Source organism: Garra rufa, chromosome 21 (assembly GCF_049309525.1).
Source record: "Garra rufa chromosome 21, GarRuf1.0, whole genome shotgun sequence".
NCBI classification, from domain to species: domain Eukaryota; kingdom Metazoa; phylum Chordata; class Actinopteri; order Cypriniformes; family Cyprinidae; genus Garra; species Garra rufa.
In genome coordinates, this window is record NC_133381.1 from 2,982,936 (window position 1) to 3,000,577 (window position 17,642).

Genomic DNA, 17,642 nt, shown 5'->3' on the forward strand with positions numbered 1-17,642 from the left:
GCACACATGCACACGCACTTAGTATAACGGATGCGCGCACACAAGCATGCATACACACACACACACACACACACACACACACACACACAAACACAACAGACAAACACACGCAACTCTGTTTAGCTATCTTTGTAAGGACATACAATGAGTGCGTTTACATGCACATTCTTAAATCGACTATGCTTAATAAGCTGAAAAGGCACGTGGTCATGTAAACGCAGTAAACCGTTTTCTTTTAATGGAGTAAGGTCATAATCGGCGTAAACATAAACTGGTCGGCACAGGTACTTTTCTGCCTCTTGACCTGAATTTTGGGCGGCATGTAAACGCAATATTCTGTAAATTTCTGTCGGTCAGTAAGTGTGCATGTTCAATAAGTGACAGGAACGCAGATTTAGTGCAGATTTAAGTGCATCTAGACAGAGCAAATTAAAGAAAGGCAGACTCTCATGACTCAGAAAATTATAAAAAGTGTTCTCATCTCGTGCAGCAAAAGTAGAAGTGGTTCAGTCAAAATGCTGCAATGGAATACCCAGAGTCAGATATGCAAATTATTATATTTTGACATCACTAAAAGGAAAAAACCTTATTTATCAATAAAGTCGTGTAAACGCAGCTTACTTGCGTTGTCAGGTTACTGATATGCATGTAAAGCGTGAAACCTGGTTATTTTAATAAGCTGATATTTGTAAGTTATCAGCTTACTAGTGTGCATGTAAATGTGTTAAATATGACACAATATAATTTCTAACTCCTTACCCTAAACCTACCCATCAGAACTAAGTGGCTCACCCAAACCCTTACCCTAAACCTAACCTTTACCCAATTATAACCTGATCCCTAAAATCAAGTCTTGACCCTCAAACATGCCTTTAAAGGGTTAGTTTACCCAACAATTAAAAATAGCCCAACATTTACTCCTACATCCTAGGTGTAAAAAATATCCTGGCATTTTCAATCTTTAGAAGAACCGTAATGGGCGGGTGTCTCTCTTCATCAGTCCAAAATAGAGCTGTGCAATATTGAAAAATACGATACGATAATGCTTAAAGTCCCACATGCTCAGATGAAACTGAGTCAGTTCTGTGAACTTCTATAACTATCTTGTGTCATTCATGGTTATTTATACTGTATGTATCAAAAGCTCCTGTAAAACCACAACAAATTCCTTGTGTTTGCGCACTCTTTCTGATTCTGATTCTAATCTAACTAGCATTCATTTTTTACTTTTTGTGAGACAAATGAACGATAGTGTTTTACTCTAGCGTTACATAAAAATGTCATTTTAACATTATTGTAATAATTTAACATCAGCTTAGGAACTGAATAATAAAAAGGAAAAATAAAACACTGCTTAATCTTCATTTTTTTAATTCAATATGGACTATAAGCTACAAAAGTTATTCAGGCAAGGGCAGCGAGTGATTTTCTGTTTTGTTAATGGCCCCAAATATTGCAAGTTGTAGCGATATGCATATTGCATATTTTCAATAATTTTGATATAATGCACAGCCTGAGTCCAAAACTAGTCCAATAAAGTGCATCAATCCATTATAGAAAGTGTGTGGGTAGAATAAAGGCCTCTTGTAGCAAATCCATGTGTTTTTGTAAGAAAAATATCCATATTTAAAACGTAAGAATCACTTTAATGTAGTCTGGCCAGCTGGTCAAAACAAAAGACATCAGCTTTGAGCATGCTCCGCTCGGAAGTGACGAACAGGAACGGTCACAACATAAAAGTTCAAAACGTTTTGTAAAGAAAAATGTCAGAGGATTTTGATATAAACCAAGAGAAGACTGGTTTTCCTAAAGCAAACTAAGAAAGCTTCCTTTGCTCCTGTAAACAAACGCGCAATGCCGACGTCTCACGTCATCTGCCTGGAACTGCTTTTGTGTACGACCAGCAAATCTTAGATTTTAAATATGGAAATTTTTCTTACAAAAACGCATGGATTCACAGCAGGAGGTCTTTATTCACTCTCTGGAGCTGAGTGAGGCACTTTTTATTAGGGATGGATGCACTTTATTGGACTTGTTTTGGACTGATGAAGAGAAACACCCGCCTATGCAATTCTAAATCTTGGAAATGCCAGGATAAATTTTAATATAACTATGATTAGATTCGTCTGAAAGAAGGAAGGACATCATATACACCTAGGATGCCTGGAGGATGAGTAAACAATAGGCTAATTGTCATTTTTGGGTGAACTAACCCTTTAAAGGGGTCTCAGAAAGTGAAAGTCCTCACTTGACAAAATTTTCCTCACTCTGATGCTCTAAAACTCATACTGGCCCTCACAAAGATAGCTGTACAAATGCATTCTCTTCTCTCTCTCTCTCACACACACACACACACACACACACTCAGTCTCATGCACAATCACTTACACACACACACACATACTCACTGACTGTAGAGAAGCAACAAGCTAAAGCTCCTACAGTCACACAAACGACTATAACATCAAGCTTCAAGAGATCCACTCGTATCAACAAGCATCTATTACACAATCTATCAGAACTTCATGTGCACAGGTGGGTTACACTGTCTGACATACAGCTGTGTGCAGTTTACATCAACACACACGTCACATTACACTGATCAGACATGATGAAGAAGAGCATCATCATCATCACTAAACCAAAGCTCTCTATAATACACATTTACTAAATAAAACAGTATATATGACCATGGAAATGTGCTGCATGAGACAGACTGAGCTGTAAAGAGTTTATGAAGAGGAACAGAGAGACGGCAGTAGAGAGAGAGAGACCACTGTGTGCTGAACGCTGCAGTGAAACTGACTCTAAAACACTAAAACATAAACACAACACCACCATTGCTCACAATACAGCCAAACTACACACAGACTACACAATACAGCTGCACGCTCATCACGATTAACATATTAATCTGAATTTGTCAATATTCCGACTTGTATTGAATCACGTAAACATAATTTGACAGCATAATTGTGTTGCATGTAAACACATGCTCAAAGTTGACATTAATGATTTTTATTCAGGATCGACCCTTTTTATTCTGTGTTGATCAGGCATTTCAGACGGAATTGTATTGTGAATACGTACTAATCAAACTACTGTAATAACCGAAGGCAGAATCTGAAATTTACAGGAAAGGAAACGTGCATGCATACAATCATATATACACAGGAATATGACTAGTTGCATTTTACATTCGTATTTATGCATTTGGCAAACACTTTTATCCAGAAAGACTTGTATTGCATTCATGCTTTCCTTGAGAATCGAACCTACAACCTTGTTGTCACCCCTGTTATTGCTGTGATCTTATCTATGACCTAAAGGAAGGCTATAAACGTCATATTCAGAATATGGTGCTTAAACAGAATTTGATGTGTAAATATTAATAAACATCCTGGAACTATTTTACAATAATGTCTCATTCAGTCAAAACTCTATTAAAATAAAACAAACAAAAATGACTAATAAAGTCATTATACACACATATATATATATATATATATATATATATATATATAAACATACTTGCTTGTGACCCTGGAGCACAAAACCAGTATTGAGTAGCAATATGTGACCCTGGAGCACAAAACCAGTCTTAAGTCGCTGGGGTATATTTGTGGCAATAGCCAAAAATACATTGTATGGGTCAAAATTATTGATTTTTCTTTTATGTCAAAAATCATTAGGAAATTAAGTAAAGATCATGTTACATTAAGATTTTTTGTAAAATTCCTACTGTAAACCTATCAAAATGTAATTTTTGATTAGTAATATGCATTGTTAAGAACCTAATTTGGACAACTTTAAAGGTGATTTTCTCAGTATTTTGATTTTTTTGGACCCTCAGATTCCAGATTTTCAAATAGATGTATCTCGACCAAATATTGTCCAATCCTAACAAACCATACATCAATAGAAAGCTTATTTATTGAGCTTTCATATGATGTATATATCTCAGTTTTGTAAAATTTAACCTTATGACTGGTTTTGTGGTCCAGGGTCACATATTTGTATATAAATAAATATATTTTTTTCTTTTATGCCAAATATTATTAGAATATTAAGTAAAGATCATGTCCCATGAAGATATTTTGCTAATTTCCTATTGTAAATATATCAAAACCTAATTTTTGATTAGTAATATGCATTGCTAAGAACTTCATTTGGACAACTTTAAAGGCGACTTTCTCAATATTTCGTTTTTTTTTGCACCCTCAGATTCTAGATTTTCAAAAAATTGTATCTCAGCCAAATATTGTCCTATTCTAATAAACAATACATCAATTGAAAGCTTATTTATATACTCAATTCTCAAAAGATTGACCCTTATGCCCTTATATAAATACACTGACAAAAACATTATAGTGATCATATTGAATTCGTGATCAACACATTCACATACATACATACATACATATATATATAAACATACATATATAAGCTTGTACACAGAAAATAAACACACAAAACCCTGAATTTCTCACACTACACAACAGCCTTCTTGAATGAAATGAAACTTGTCTTAACTAATGACATTGATCACCTCAGAAAATCATTAATTCGAGTGTAAATGAGCTTATTTTGTCAAATTCAACACCATCACAGAAAAAAAAAATCTTCAATTCGCATTAATCATCTGCCCACATCAATTAAACACCAAACTGGATGAGAATAATCAGCGGCACAATAATAATCAATCTCTGACTGAACGCCACTGCATTATAATGAAGCGATCATCTGGCCGCGGCGCGTCGCGCTCCTCACGCACAATATGAGGCGTTTGAGCGCGATTCGCGCGGATGTTTGTTTCATAAACACACAAAGCTGAGAAATCCTGACAGAAAAGCCAGTCTCACCGTGCGCAGGAACTGAATCTCATCCTCCGCGTCTCCGCCTTCAGCCATGATGAGCTCCGTCAGTCCACAGCAGCCATAGAGACGCGCCGCACACCGCCACTCTAGCGCGCGCTCTCTCTCTCCGTGTGTGAGTGTGTGTGGGTGCGCGCGCGCGCTTCCAGTTCAACCGCATTGGGGTTTCAGCTCTGACGTCACGCCTGGCGCATATTAATATTAATACACAGGTGAATAGAACTGAAGAGTAAAACTTTCAGCTGCTTCATTATTTATTATTGTTTTATTAGTGTCTGTATTATTTATTTATTTCATATTATTTATTTATTGTTATTTTCCGTCAGCGCTTCGTTAGAGAAAAAAAAAATCCTTTCACTATTCCTTAATCACACTCTGTTTTAGCTTGTACTAACATTAATGATGTCTGAAACTTTGTATTTCTGGCACTTTTCGTTTTTTTGCATCCTTATAAGAAAATGCATGATTCATTAGGATTCATTAGCTTTGGATAAGGGCTGCCAAAACGAATAAATATAAATGTTATTATTATTATTATTTATTTATTTTATATATTTATCTTTTACATTTTTTTTTCTAGCAACTGAAAAAGTAAAACGTCTGAATGTCAAACTACACTGTCTGAATTTAATTTTATTATTATTGAGAAATGCAAAGAATGGGAAGATTTTTTCTTTTTCTTTTTATTATAATTTTTTTTTTTAGATTTTTTTTCTGATGTCTTTGCATATGCATGTGAAATATTTTAGTGTTGCTTGTTTCTTGTTGGTTTCATGACATTATAATGTAGTCACTTATTATGTGAGATACAAGTCCTAAATGGTACACTACGGAGTCCTATATTTTTATTTGTTCTATCATTATTATACTTTATACCTTGTCACACTTTATATCTTTTATTATTGTTTTATAATTTTATTTATTATTTATTTATCGCATATTATTTATTTATTGTTATTTTCCATCAGAGAAGAAAAATCCTTTCAGTATTCCTTAATAACTCCCTGTTTTAGCTTGTATTAACAATAATGATGTCTGAAACTGTATTTTTGGCACTTTTCGTTTATTGCATCTTCATGAGAACTTATTTAATTCATTAACTCGCTTTGGATAAGCGTCAGCTAAATTAATAAATATAAATGTTATTACTAGTATTTATATTTGTATGTTTTTATATGTTATTATTATTAATTATTATTATTAATTGTATATATTTATTTATTTATTTATTATATTTCCTTGTTTAGAATTCAGTAAAAATATAATTGAAAAGGATGATTATAACTGAAAGTAATACTTTACTGTCTAAATTTTATTTTATTATTGTTTTATATATTTATTTATTTTGTTATTATTATTTATTTATTTGTATATGTTTATTTATTATATTTTATGTAAACACTAATGTCGTTGCTTCTCTTATGTTAATATGTATATAAATTGATTGCTTCTTGCCAAGCATTCAATAAAAAATATGAGAAAAAAGGTGAGCATAATTGGAAAAAGCTAAACTTTGCTGCCTTAATTAGTTTTTTATTTTGTTTTATTTATTTTATTGTTATTGTATTATTATTATTATTATTATTATTATTATTATATAATTTAATAAAAATACTGAATGTTGCATGTTTTAAAAAATGAGAGATAATATTTACATTGATATACTGATGAACACTAACTTTAGGATGCATTTAATTCAAGACATGTTGTTGTCATATGTGACCCTAGACCACAAACCAGTAATAAGGGTCCATTTTTTTAAATTGAGACCTATACATCACCTGAAAGCTGGAAAAAATAAGCTTTTTATTAACGTAGGTTAGGACAATATTTGGCCAACTATTTGAAAATCTGGAATCTGATGATGCAAAAAAATCAAAATATTGAGAAATTTGCCTTTAAAGATGTCCAAATTAAATTCTTAGCAATGCATATTACTAATCAAAAATAAAGTCAAGACATCAGAAATATACCCGTGCTACTTAAGACTGTTTTTGTGCTCCAGGATCACATATTATGGTATTATTTAATTGCACAGCTATAGAAAACAAGCATTTATGTAAATGCACATCGTCAGATACTGAGATTGTGACAACTAGCCCCATTCTTCCTAAACAATGAGAGCTCAGTGTCAGTGTCTGTTCTTCTTTGAGAAGCTGGTAAGTGACTTTGGCTCTTCATGCACTGAGTAAAGTAGATAACTGGGACGCTGTATTGGGCCTGCTGCTGTTTTCAAGGTCAAACACACACACACACACACACACACACACACACACACACACACACACACACACACACACACACACACACACACACACACACACACACACACACACACACACGCATGTTGGGTTTACATGTTTTATGGGGACATTCCATAGGCGTAATGGTTTTTATACTGTACAAACCGTACTTTCTATCGCCCTACACCTACCCTATACCTAAACCTAGCCCTCACAGGAGATTGTGCACACTTTTACTTACTCAAAAAAACTCATTGTGCATGATTTATAAGCCTGTTTCCTCATGGGGACCTGAGAAATGTCCCCACAAGGTCAAAATCTACTGGTATTCCTATCCTTGTGGGGACATTTGGTCCCCACAACGTGATGAATACCAGGTACACACACACACACACACACACACACACACACACACACACACACACACACATACTAATCGAGCTCTGTTCACTGGTGAAATGATGTCAGGCTCACAATGAGCTGTAACCGCAGCAGATAAACAGCTAATTACTTCTACACAAACAAATACAAGCAAAAACACATTGTGATGGATTTTAAAGAAAGCATTGCACAATAAGGTGTAGCATTGATTTCTTGACTCAGCCTGTTGTGATAATGACCTAGTGACCTCTCTGACAGCAAATGTGACCCTTCATGTCAATATTACAGAGACAACGCTGCAGTTCTGCTTCAGAACTGAAGAAATTAATCTTATTGTTAATTTCTGACAGTTTTGAAGATGAAGGCTTGCTCTTTTAACCTGCAAAAATTAATTACTGTTTACATTTACATGCATCCCCAGACTGCTTGAAAAAATGGATGGATGTATATAGCAGATGCTTTTATTTTATTATTGAAGTGACCTAAAATCATCCAATGTTTAGTAGAAAGCTAGGTCAGGAAGTCAGTTAGAGCAGAGGAGAAATGCATAGAACGGGAAGATTTCTTCTTATAACTATTTTTTTCTGATGTCTTTGCATATGTATGTGGAAGATTTTAGGGTTGCTTGTTTCTTGTTGGTTTCATGACACTACAATGTCATTTTTAATTATGTGAGATATGAGTCCTATGGCACACTACAGAGTCTTATATGTGACCCTGGAGCACAAAACCAGTCTTAAATAGCACATGTATATTTGTAGCAATAGCTAACAATACATTGTATGGGTCAAAATGGTTGATTGTTATTTTATGCCAAAAATCATTAGGATATTAAGATCATATTTCATGAATATATTTTGTAAAATTCCTACTGCAAATATATCTTAACTTAATTTCTGTTTAGTAATTGCTAAGAACTTCATTTGGACAACTTTAAAGGTGATTTTTTCAATATTTTGCATATTTTTTTTGCAACGTCAGATTGCAGATGTTCAAATAGTTGTAGTTATATCTCGGCCAAATATTGTCCTATCCTAACAAACCTTATTAAAATACATTGATAGAAAGGTTATTTATGTTTATTAAGTTTATTTATGAGTGGTTTTGTGGTCCAGGGTCACATATTTTTATTAGTAGTATTATTATACTATATTTTTTGTTTCATAATTGTAATTGTATGAATTAATTAAATAAATCAGTGGCAGCTTATTGGGAAATTAATTGCTAAATGATTAAATAAGCTGATGATACTTCAATCAAAATATAAGTATAGGCCAGTGCAGTTAGTCATTGCTTGATTAGCTGTGAAATCACTCCAGAGCCAGAAATTGATTTGTGATGCTGTGCTGCATCCTAGTGGTGTGACTGCGAAACAACGTGTATATATATATATATATATATATATATATATATATATATAGCAGCTCAACTAATTTTTTTATTTAAAAGTTTATTGTTGGGTCATTATAAACATCTTGTATAATAAATGTATTAACAATATGTGACCCTGGACCCCAAATCCAGTCTTAATACCAAGTCGCTGGGGTATATTTGTAGCAATAGCCAAAAATTGTATGGGCAAAAATAATCGATTTTTCTTTTATGCCAAAAATCATTAGGATATTAAATAAAGATCATGTCCATGAAGATATTTTGTAAAATTGATTTTCTCAATATTTCGATTTTTTTGCATCCTCAGATTGCAGATTTTCAAATATTATCATATCCTAACAAAACATACATAAATGGAAAGCTTATTTATTCAGCTTTAACAATAATGATGTCTGAATCTTTGTATCTCTGGCACTTTTCGTTTATTGCATCTTCATGAGAACTTATTTGATTCATTAATTCGCTTTGGATAAGCGGCAGCTAAATTAATAAATATAAATGTTATTGCTAGCATTTATATTTGAATGTTTGTATATGTTATTATTATTAATTTACTATATTTCCTTGTCTAGAATTGAATAAAACCCTAACCCTAACCCCAACCCTACCATAAATATATCAAAACGTAATTTTTGATTAGTAATATGCATTGCTAAGAACTTAATTTGGACAACTTTAGAGATAATTTTCTCAATATTTAGATTTTTTTACACCCTCAGATTCCAGATTTTCAAATATTGTCCTATCCTAACAAAACATACATCAATGGAAAGCTTATTTATTCAGCTTTCAGGGGATGTGTAAATCACAATTTCAAATAATTAAAACCCTTATGACTGGTTTTGTGGTCCATGGGGTCACAAATCAGCAAAACATTAAATAATATATATATATTTTTTCCCAGCTATTCAACTCTACCTTTATAATTATCAAAGATAAAGATAATTATAAAGGACCACACACTTTATAACAAATCTATGCTTTATAAGTTTTAGTTTCAGCCAAGATATAGTTACTATAGTTACTGTTACTACAATAAACCCATAGTGTGTGTGTATGGGTTTATTTATCCAGGACTGGATCTTCAAACTTTGCAAGCAGTTTTCCTGCATGTGTCTCATATGGCAAGTTCTTATGAAAGCTGTATATTTATTTATATTTATTTATTTATTTTTTAATCATAATAACAACTTAACAAAATATGGTTTAACACATAAGATTTAAAATCAGAATTATGTATATTGACTTTCCCTCATCAATATTAATACTCAATATAACCAGTATTTGCTGTGCAACGACTCACAAAACATTACTTATTTCCTGTGTTTACTTATATTTCTATTAAAATAAGTTTTGTCGTCGAATACATGGTAAATTTAAACACATATACTGTACGTGCGTCAGTTTATGTTTGTGCGTCAGTTTGAACTTTTAAACGCGGGAAGTGCGTGTCCCTCAAGAGCAACCGCCATTTGACGTTTAACGTTAATTAAAACGATCACGCGATATATTTAGATTTTCGCAGTGTAAAAACGGTGTAAACTATTATCTACTAGAGTAAGTAAGTATTTTTCATGGCTATAAACACATGCGGAGACAAGAGGAGTCACCTCACCTCAGGTAGGGCCTGTACAAAAACCACTTCAGTATCGAATAACTTTGTTTTTTCTCACTGTAAAAGTAATTACCTGCCAAATGATATTTGTCCCTCAGAATTTAAGACATTTATTCTAATCAATACGTTTTATTCTCGATATATTTAGCTTGTTTTGGACTTTCTGTTGACTTATATTGTTGTATAATGAAGTAATCATCTTTTAACCCGATTCATTTTCATTCAAATGTTTTTATTTTTTTCTATCCTTCTGGTATATTTAGTCGTTTATATAATTCTCTTTTAAATAAATATTCTTTAATGAGTTTAAGCACTTATTGAACTGAGTACTGTGTTTGTCTTCTGTCCCCTTTAAGTCAATACTGCTGTCTTTCTGACATTCTGCAGCACTGCTGCTTTGCTTTATTATGACACACTTCTGATGAGGGCGGGGCCACCTTGAAGCCAACCAATCGCATCCGCGGACACAAACGCAGACGTTTTTAAGTGGTCTGCGCGCCTGTCAATCACAAGGTGAGAGCGCTGTCCTCCAGAACGCACTTTATTCCGAGAGAGAGACACGGATCAGTCATGCACCTCAGATGGGTGAGTTTAACACGATTAACTTACTATAACACACGATTGTTAAAAACAAACACGTCAGTTTAGGCTGAAATTACGTGTTAGTGCGGATGAGATCGTGCGTGTTATTTGCTGGACGAACAGCAGCAGAAAAGACGCAGAACTTAATGCTGTGTTTTATTATAGATATGAAAAATTCATGCAAATGCATTGATCGTAATCTCATTTAAGCAAATATATAGATGTGCTGTTGAATGCAAAGTGATCGCGTGAGATCGTGGCTGTGAGAAATGCAGTGAATGTTTAAAGCATCAATGATGCAGCAGTGCAAAAATAACTTTCTGCATAATAAATGATGCTCAGTATAGTGCAGATTATTCACTGACACAGTGCAATGCACTGCTCTTATAATCCACCTATATAAGAGACTTATATTGTTTTGGTTTGATCACTGCTGAACTGTCATGTCATGTTTTAAAGGGACATTCACTGCAGGTTCTGCATCATTGTAAAGTGTCATTATAATGTGTGTGTGTGATGGTTGAGTATTATAAAGCTCATGATGAAGGGTGCTCTACTCACTCAATTGCTTAAATTTAAATAATTATGCATACAGTTCAAAGGCTTTAGCAGAATAAAGCGTACTGAATGACATTATCAATAGACCCACTGTTAGTTGTGCATTCATGGATATTTTTGCCAAAGCATCGCCACAGTTTATTTCCTGGCCTGTAAAAATGTCTGGCAAAGAGTTGTGTTCCAGAGCTATGATGCATGGAATATTACAAGAGAAGTCTGTTGCTTATGATTAAGCAAAGATTACTTTTAAAAAATACTTTCAATTTTGTACCTTGAAAAAATTAGGTGCAGAATATATTTAAAATCAGAAACTGCTAAAAAAGTGGATATTTTTAATAAAGCATATCCACAGTTTATTTTCTGGCCTGCAAACATGCATTAAATATGTGACCCTGAACCACAAAACCAGTCTTAAGTAGCATGGGTATATTAGTATATAATCATTAGGATATTAAAATCATGTTCCTTGAAGATATTTTGTAAATTTCCTACCATAAATATATCAAAACTTAATTTTTGATTAGTAATATGCATTGCTAAGAACTTAATTTGCACAACTTTAAATGGCGATTTTCTTAATATTTAGATGTTTTGCACCCTCAGATTCCAGATTTTCAAATGGTTGTATCTCAGCAATATATTGTCCTATTCTAACAAACCATACATCACTGGAAAGCTTATTTATTCAGTCAATAAAAAAAGCTTTATGACTGGTTTTGTTGTCAAGGGTCACATATTGATTGATGAATATAACGATATTTGTTTATGGTTGTATAAAGGTTAGTTTTAAAAATTACTATTAATTTTGTGCAGAAACAAATTTATTCAGAAATTATAGTTCATTTCACATATAATTACTGAGAATCAGCGATTCACACATATAATTAAACATGAATGAAAAAATAGTATTTTCTTGTTATTTATTTACATCAATATTTACATCTCTGAAAATCTGAAATATTTTTTGGCTTGTTTGACTTTTTAAAAAAGCATTCAGAATTCAGAAATAACATTTAGGCCTAGTAGAACATTTCAAGAAATGTTTTATCACCTTTAAATAATGTTCTTAACAGGACAAGAAAATGTAATGTTGCACATTTTAATGTTCTTAGAATATTAGGAATAGACCTTCAAATAATGTTATATTTGGGGTAAAAATTTATTTAGTAGATTGTTTAAGAAACGTTTTGGTCACCTTTAAATAACGTTCTTATCACAACAAGAAAAACTGGACATTTTAACGTTCTTAAGAGATTTACAACTAAAAGTTCATATAATGTTATATTTTGGGTAAAACTAAAATTCGTAGAACCTTAAAGAAATGTTTTAGCCACCTTTAAATAACATTCTAATCACGACAAGAAATCTGGGCATTTTAGCGGTCTTAGAATATTAAAAATAAACTTTCAAATAATTATTTTATTATTATTTTTGTGTAAAATAAAACATTAAAGTAACATATTTTGGGGTAAAACTAATTTTATAGAACATTTAAGAAATGTTTCAATGATGTTCTAATTACGACAAGAGCTTCAGTGTGCAAACCAAATTTGATACTTGTTAACTTTAAAGCCTGTATTTAATTGCTATTAATCAATCTTATTATTTAAGTACACTTCTGATTTTGTTGTGGGTTTTAAAGCTCTGTGTCTCTATAATAAGTCATGTGTTTTACAGTTTTTTGGGCTAAAAATCTTTAGCTTTAGAATGTTTACATTCTACATGCATCTTAAAACAGATTTATGACTTGCACTAAAAACTTCCGTCATTTTGACAGGTCTTCGATCGCCCCGATGATGAACACCCGCCGTGTCAGTCCATCCCGGGCCGTCCTCAACTTGAGACGAGACCCACGAGACAACTGCCAACTCAATTTAGGAGCATGATGAATTAAAATGGGCCCCGTAATGGAAGGCACACACACAGTGCTGCGTCTCTACAAACCCATCCACGAGCTGTGCTTCAGCAGTCTGTACATCCCATCACGGAAACCCAGAGGTTTCTCACGAGCTGGCCAAACCCCTCGTGAAGTCCGGCCTCAGGATGAAGACGAGGCCAGGACTAAACAAAGAGGCCAGTATTACTGCAAGGCGACAAAAGGAGCGGTCGCGCAGCTCCGCTGGCTGGCCGCAGAACACCATCAGCTGCTGACGGACCTCCTGTCTTTATGCAGTGACTGTGCAAACCAGCTCAGGATGGGCAACCAGGACGGGAAGCTCCTGGAAGGACATGAGGAATATGTTGGACATGATGTTAGCAGTAGTAACCTCACTATTCCTCTGTCACCAGAGCAAAAGAGAGCGGTTTCAAGGGTTCGCAAGCTGAAGAAACTCGGTTCTAAGAAGATGGACAGTGCTGAAGAGTTTTTGCAGAGCAAGATGAAAAGGAAAGTTCAAAGTGGAGCGTCTGAGTTTTCAACGAAAATACCAGGAACTCCAATCTCCATCTGTGGCCCGGATACGCCAGGAACAGGCTCCTACGTCAGCGTCTCCTGCGAGCCTCTTCTTCCAATGGAGGAACACTTCCAGATCGCCCATGATGGTTGGGATTTCATGGAAGAACCTCGTTCTTTTGGGTCGGAAATGGATCTTTGTGCCGAGCTGTCGGAGTTTGATAACCAATTCACTTTGGAATACGATAAACCGTTGGGAAACCAACGTGGATGTGTCTTACAGGAGCTAATGACCAATGGGAATATTGAGGGAAACCAACGAGAGTCAACCTTTGCAAGTTTGGAAGTCAACCAAAGGGATGTGAGAAGTGATGATGAGGCTTCCCAAGAGAAACCTGTATCTCATTCCAGTTTGGATGTGGATCACCGCAACCAGCAAGCTGGACAAGAAGACATCAAGCGCTTTACTCAGGTGAACAACGAGAAAACCAGGTCAAGCCTATCGCCCCCTATTGATGCTAGAAGCTCTAATCTTCGCCCCTGGAGCAGAAGCCCCACATCAAGTTCTCTCTGTGGAGTCTTCAATGTGTCTTATCCTCCTACCAACAGTCTCCAGAGCATGTCTCCTGTCTTGTCGCCTCTGTCTTCTCAACTTTCGAGTCCCCAGATGAACCACCGTATTGTGTTGCTGCCTGAGGAGGATGATGGAAATAAACGCTCCTCGAGAGATGAGCCCAAAGTCGCCACAGAGGTCATCGACAAAAACGGCAACCGCAGGACGGTCACACGGCTCGACCTGAACCTCAGCAATCATTTCAACCTGAATGGAGCTAGTACGTCGAGTGCCACGACCTCAGGTAAGAAACTGCTCTTCTAGTTCCCAGCTAACACGAAATGTGAATGTTAGGACATAAAGTTCTTAATGTAATGTTTATGGAATGTTCTCACAACAACTTTCTCAGAATGTCTTCATGATGTTATTTCTATTTGAATGTTCTAAGAAACACTTTTTAGCGTTAAAATAACAATAACATACAATAATAGTTTTGGTATAAATAACAGGACAAGAAAACTGAAATATAATAGAATAAACATTCAAATAATGTTATATTTGGGGTAAAAATTAATTTAGTAGAATGTATAAGAAACGTTGTAGTCAACTTTAAATAACTTTCTAATCACAACAAGAAAACTGGGCATTTTTACACACTTAGAGATTTACAACTAAAAGTTCATATAATGTTATATTTTGGGTGAAAATAAAATTTAGAACATTTAGCAAATGTTTTTGTAACCTTAAATAATGTCTTAATCACAACAAGAAAACTGGACATTTTAACATTCTCAGAGATTTACAATTAAAAGTTCATATAATGTTATATTTTGGATAAAAATAGAATTTGTAGGACATTAAAGAAATGTTTTAGCCACCTTTAAATAACATACTAATCATGAAAACAAATCTGGGTATTTTAGTTCCTAGAATATTAAAAGTAAGTGTTCAAATAATGTTATATTTTTGGGTAAAATAAAGTTTAGAACGTTTAGGAAATGTTTTTGTAACCTTTAAATAATGTTCTAATGACGACAAGAAAACTGGACATAGAATATTAGAATAGAATATAAGAATATTAGTATATTCTAGAATATTAGACATTCAAAAATGATATAATTTTGGGTAAAAATTTAGTAGAACATTTAGGAAACATTATAATAACATTTTAATTATGGCGATTTTAACATTCTTAGAATATTATAAATTGAATATTTCAAATAATGTCATATTTGGGGTAAAAATAAAATTTAGTAGAATGCTTAAGAAGCGTTTAGTCACCTTTAAATAACTTTCTAATCACAACAAGAAAACTGGACATTCTAATTCCAAATAAACATTCAAATAATGTTATGTTTTGGGGGAAATAAAGTTAGCAGAACTTAGTATTATTAGCATTAAAATCACAACAAGAAAACTGAACATTTCTATGCATTAGAAACTTTTCAAAACAACATTCCCGCAATGTTTTTATAACCTGAATTTGTCACCTGGGAAGTGTGATTGTGAAATCAAACTCACTGCTAGTAATCTCAGTGGCCCAGGTTTATTTTGATTTCTTAGGCTTGTCATGTGACTCTGGACAAGAATTTTAGCCTCCCAGCCCTCTTTCCCAGAGATCCATTATTGAATTTTCACAGTGTGTGTTTCTGAGTGAAGAATCCAGTCCTGGTTTCACTAAGATCAAAGCCGCTGGGCCGGCTCTCGGGTTCAAACACGGGTGCTGCTCTCATGAACATAATTTGCTCTGCACCTTCATCCTGTTGATCTGGAGGAGGGCTGGTTTGGGTCGCTTCAGAAGTCCCAAACATTAGAAGGATTAAAGCGCTTTGTTGCTGGAGCAAGACTTCAGAAGCGCGTAAGCTGCATCTCATGGCTGCGCTGACGAGAAAAGAAAGAATTCCCATTAAGCGTCTGCCCTTTCTGTGATGCTCCTCTAAATTCAAGCCTAAATTCAGATAGTATGATTTGATCATCGCCTATTAGTTGTGGGGCCAAACACAGTTCATTTGCTTGAGGCAAAGTAGATGCAGTTGAGTCTCCAGTATAATCTACTCTTGTACTGCTGCTGATCTGATCACACATGACAGTTACACAAACCTGAAATACAGCGGATCCTCTCTGCTTGTTAGAGGAGGGCTCACTATAGTAGAAACGAGATATATTTTCTATTTCTAAATGATTATATAATCATCATCATTAAAATACTAATAGACAATAATGTTGTCTGATATAATGTTTGATTTTGATAAATGTGAGATTGATTGAATGGTATGAGATGACTGGATGCTTTCAGCTGATTTCCTATTGAACTGTCAGCAACTAAACTGCAGCTCAAACTATTTCAAATATAGAGAATTAAGCTACAAACTCCACCATAATGCACTATGTGAACATCTAACGTGTATTTTAAGCTGCAGCTCATCATATTAATGGAGTGTTTCACTAGTTAGCAGTAAACCGCTTACCTCACCTCAATATGTTCCTAGATTTGTGTTGAATGTTATCTTTGGAATGAAAATATGTTTTTTTTATTTGTAAACATCATACTTTCAGTTAATGTCATAAAACTTGCGAGCTAATCATTTGATTCAATTCGGGACTTCGGTGGGGCTTGCGAATCATTTAATTCAATTCGGCACTTCGGCACGGGTTCTTGAATCATTTGATTCAATTCGTAACTTTGGTTAGGGTTCGCGAATCATTTGATTCAATTCGGGACTTTGGTTAGGGTTCTCGAATCATTTGATTCAATTCGTAACTTTGGTTAGGGTTCTCGAATCATTTGATTCAATTCGTAACTTTGGTTAGGGTTCGTGAATCATTTGATTCAATTCGGGACTTTGGTTAGGGTTCTCGAATCATTTGATTCAATTCGGGACTTTGGTTAGGGTTCTCGAATCATTTGATTCAATTCGGGACTTTGGTTAGGGTTCGCGAATCATTTGATTCAATTCGGGACTTTGGTTAGGGTTCTCGAATCATTTGATTCAATTCGGGACTTTGGTTAGGGTTCGCGAATCATTTGATTCAATTCGGGACTTTGGTTAGG

The 17,642-nt window shown here is 34.3% G+C and overlaps 1 protein-coding gene across 1 annotated transcript in view; it reads left to right on the forward strand.

The window, feature by feature from the left end:
* The first annotated feature begins 13,448 nt into the window (after positions 1-13,448).
* Positions 13,449-17,642, forward strand: part of LOC141296226 (formin-1-like) — a 66,054-nt gene continuing 61,860 nt past the window's right edge. The window contains exon 1 of the mRNA XM_073827499.1: positions 13,449-14,894. Coding sequence (XP_073683600.1) covers positions 13,541-14,894 — 1,354 coding nt within the window. The 5' untranslated portion in view covers positions 13,449-13,540. The remainder of the gene's footprint in view (positions 14,895-17,642) is intronic.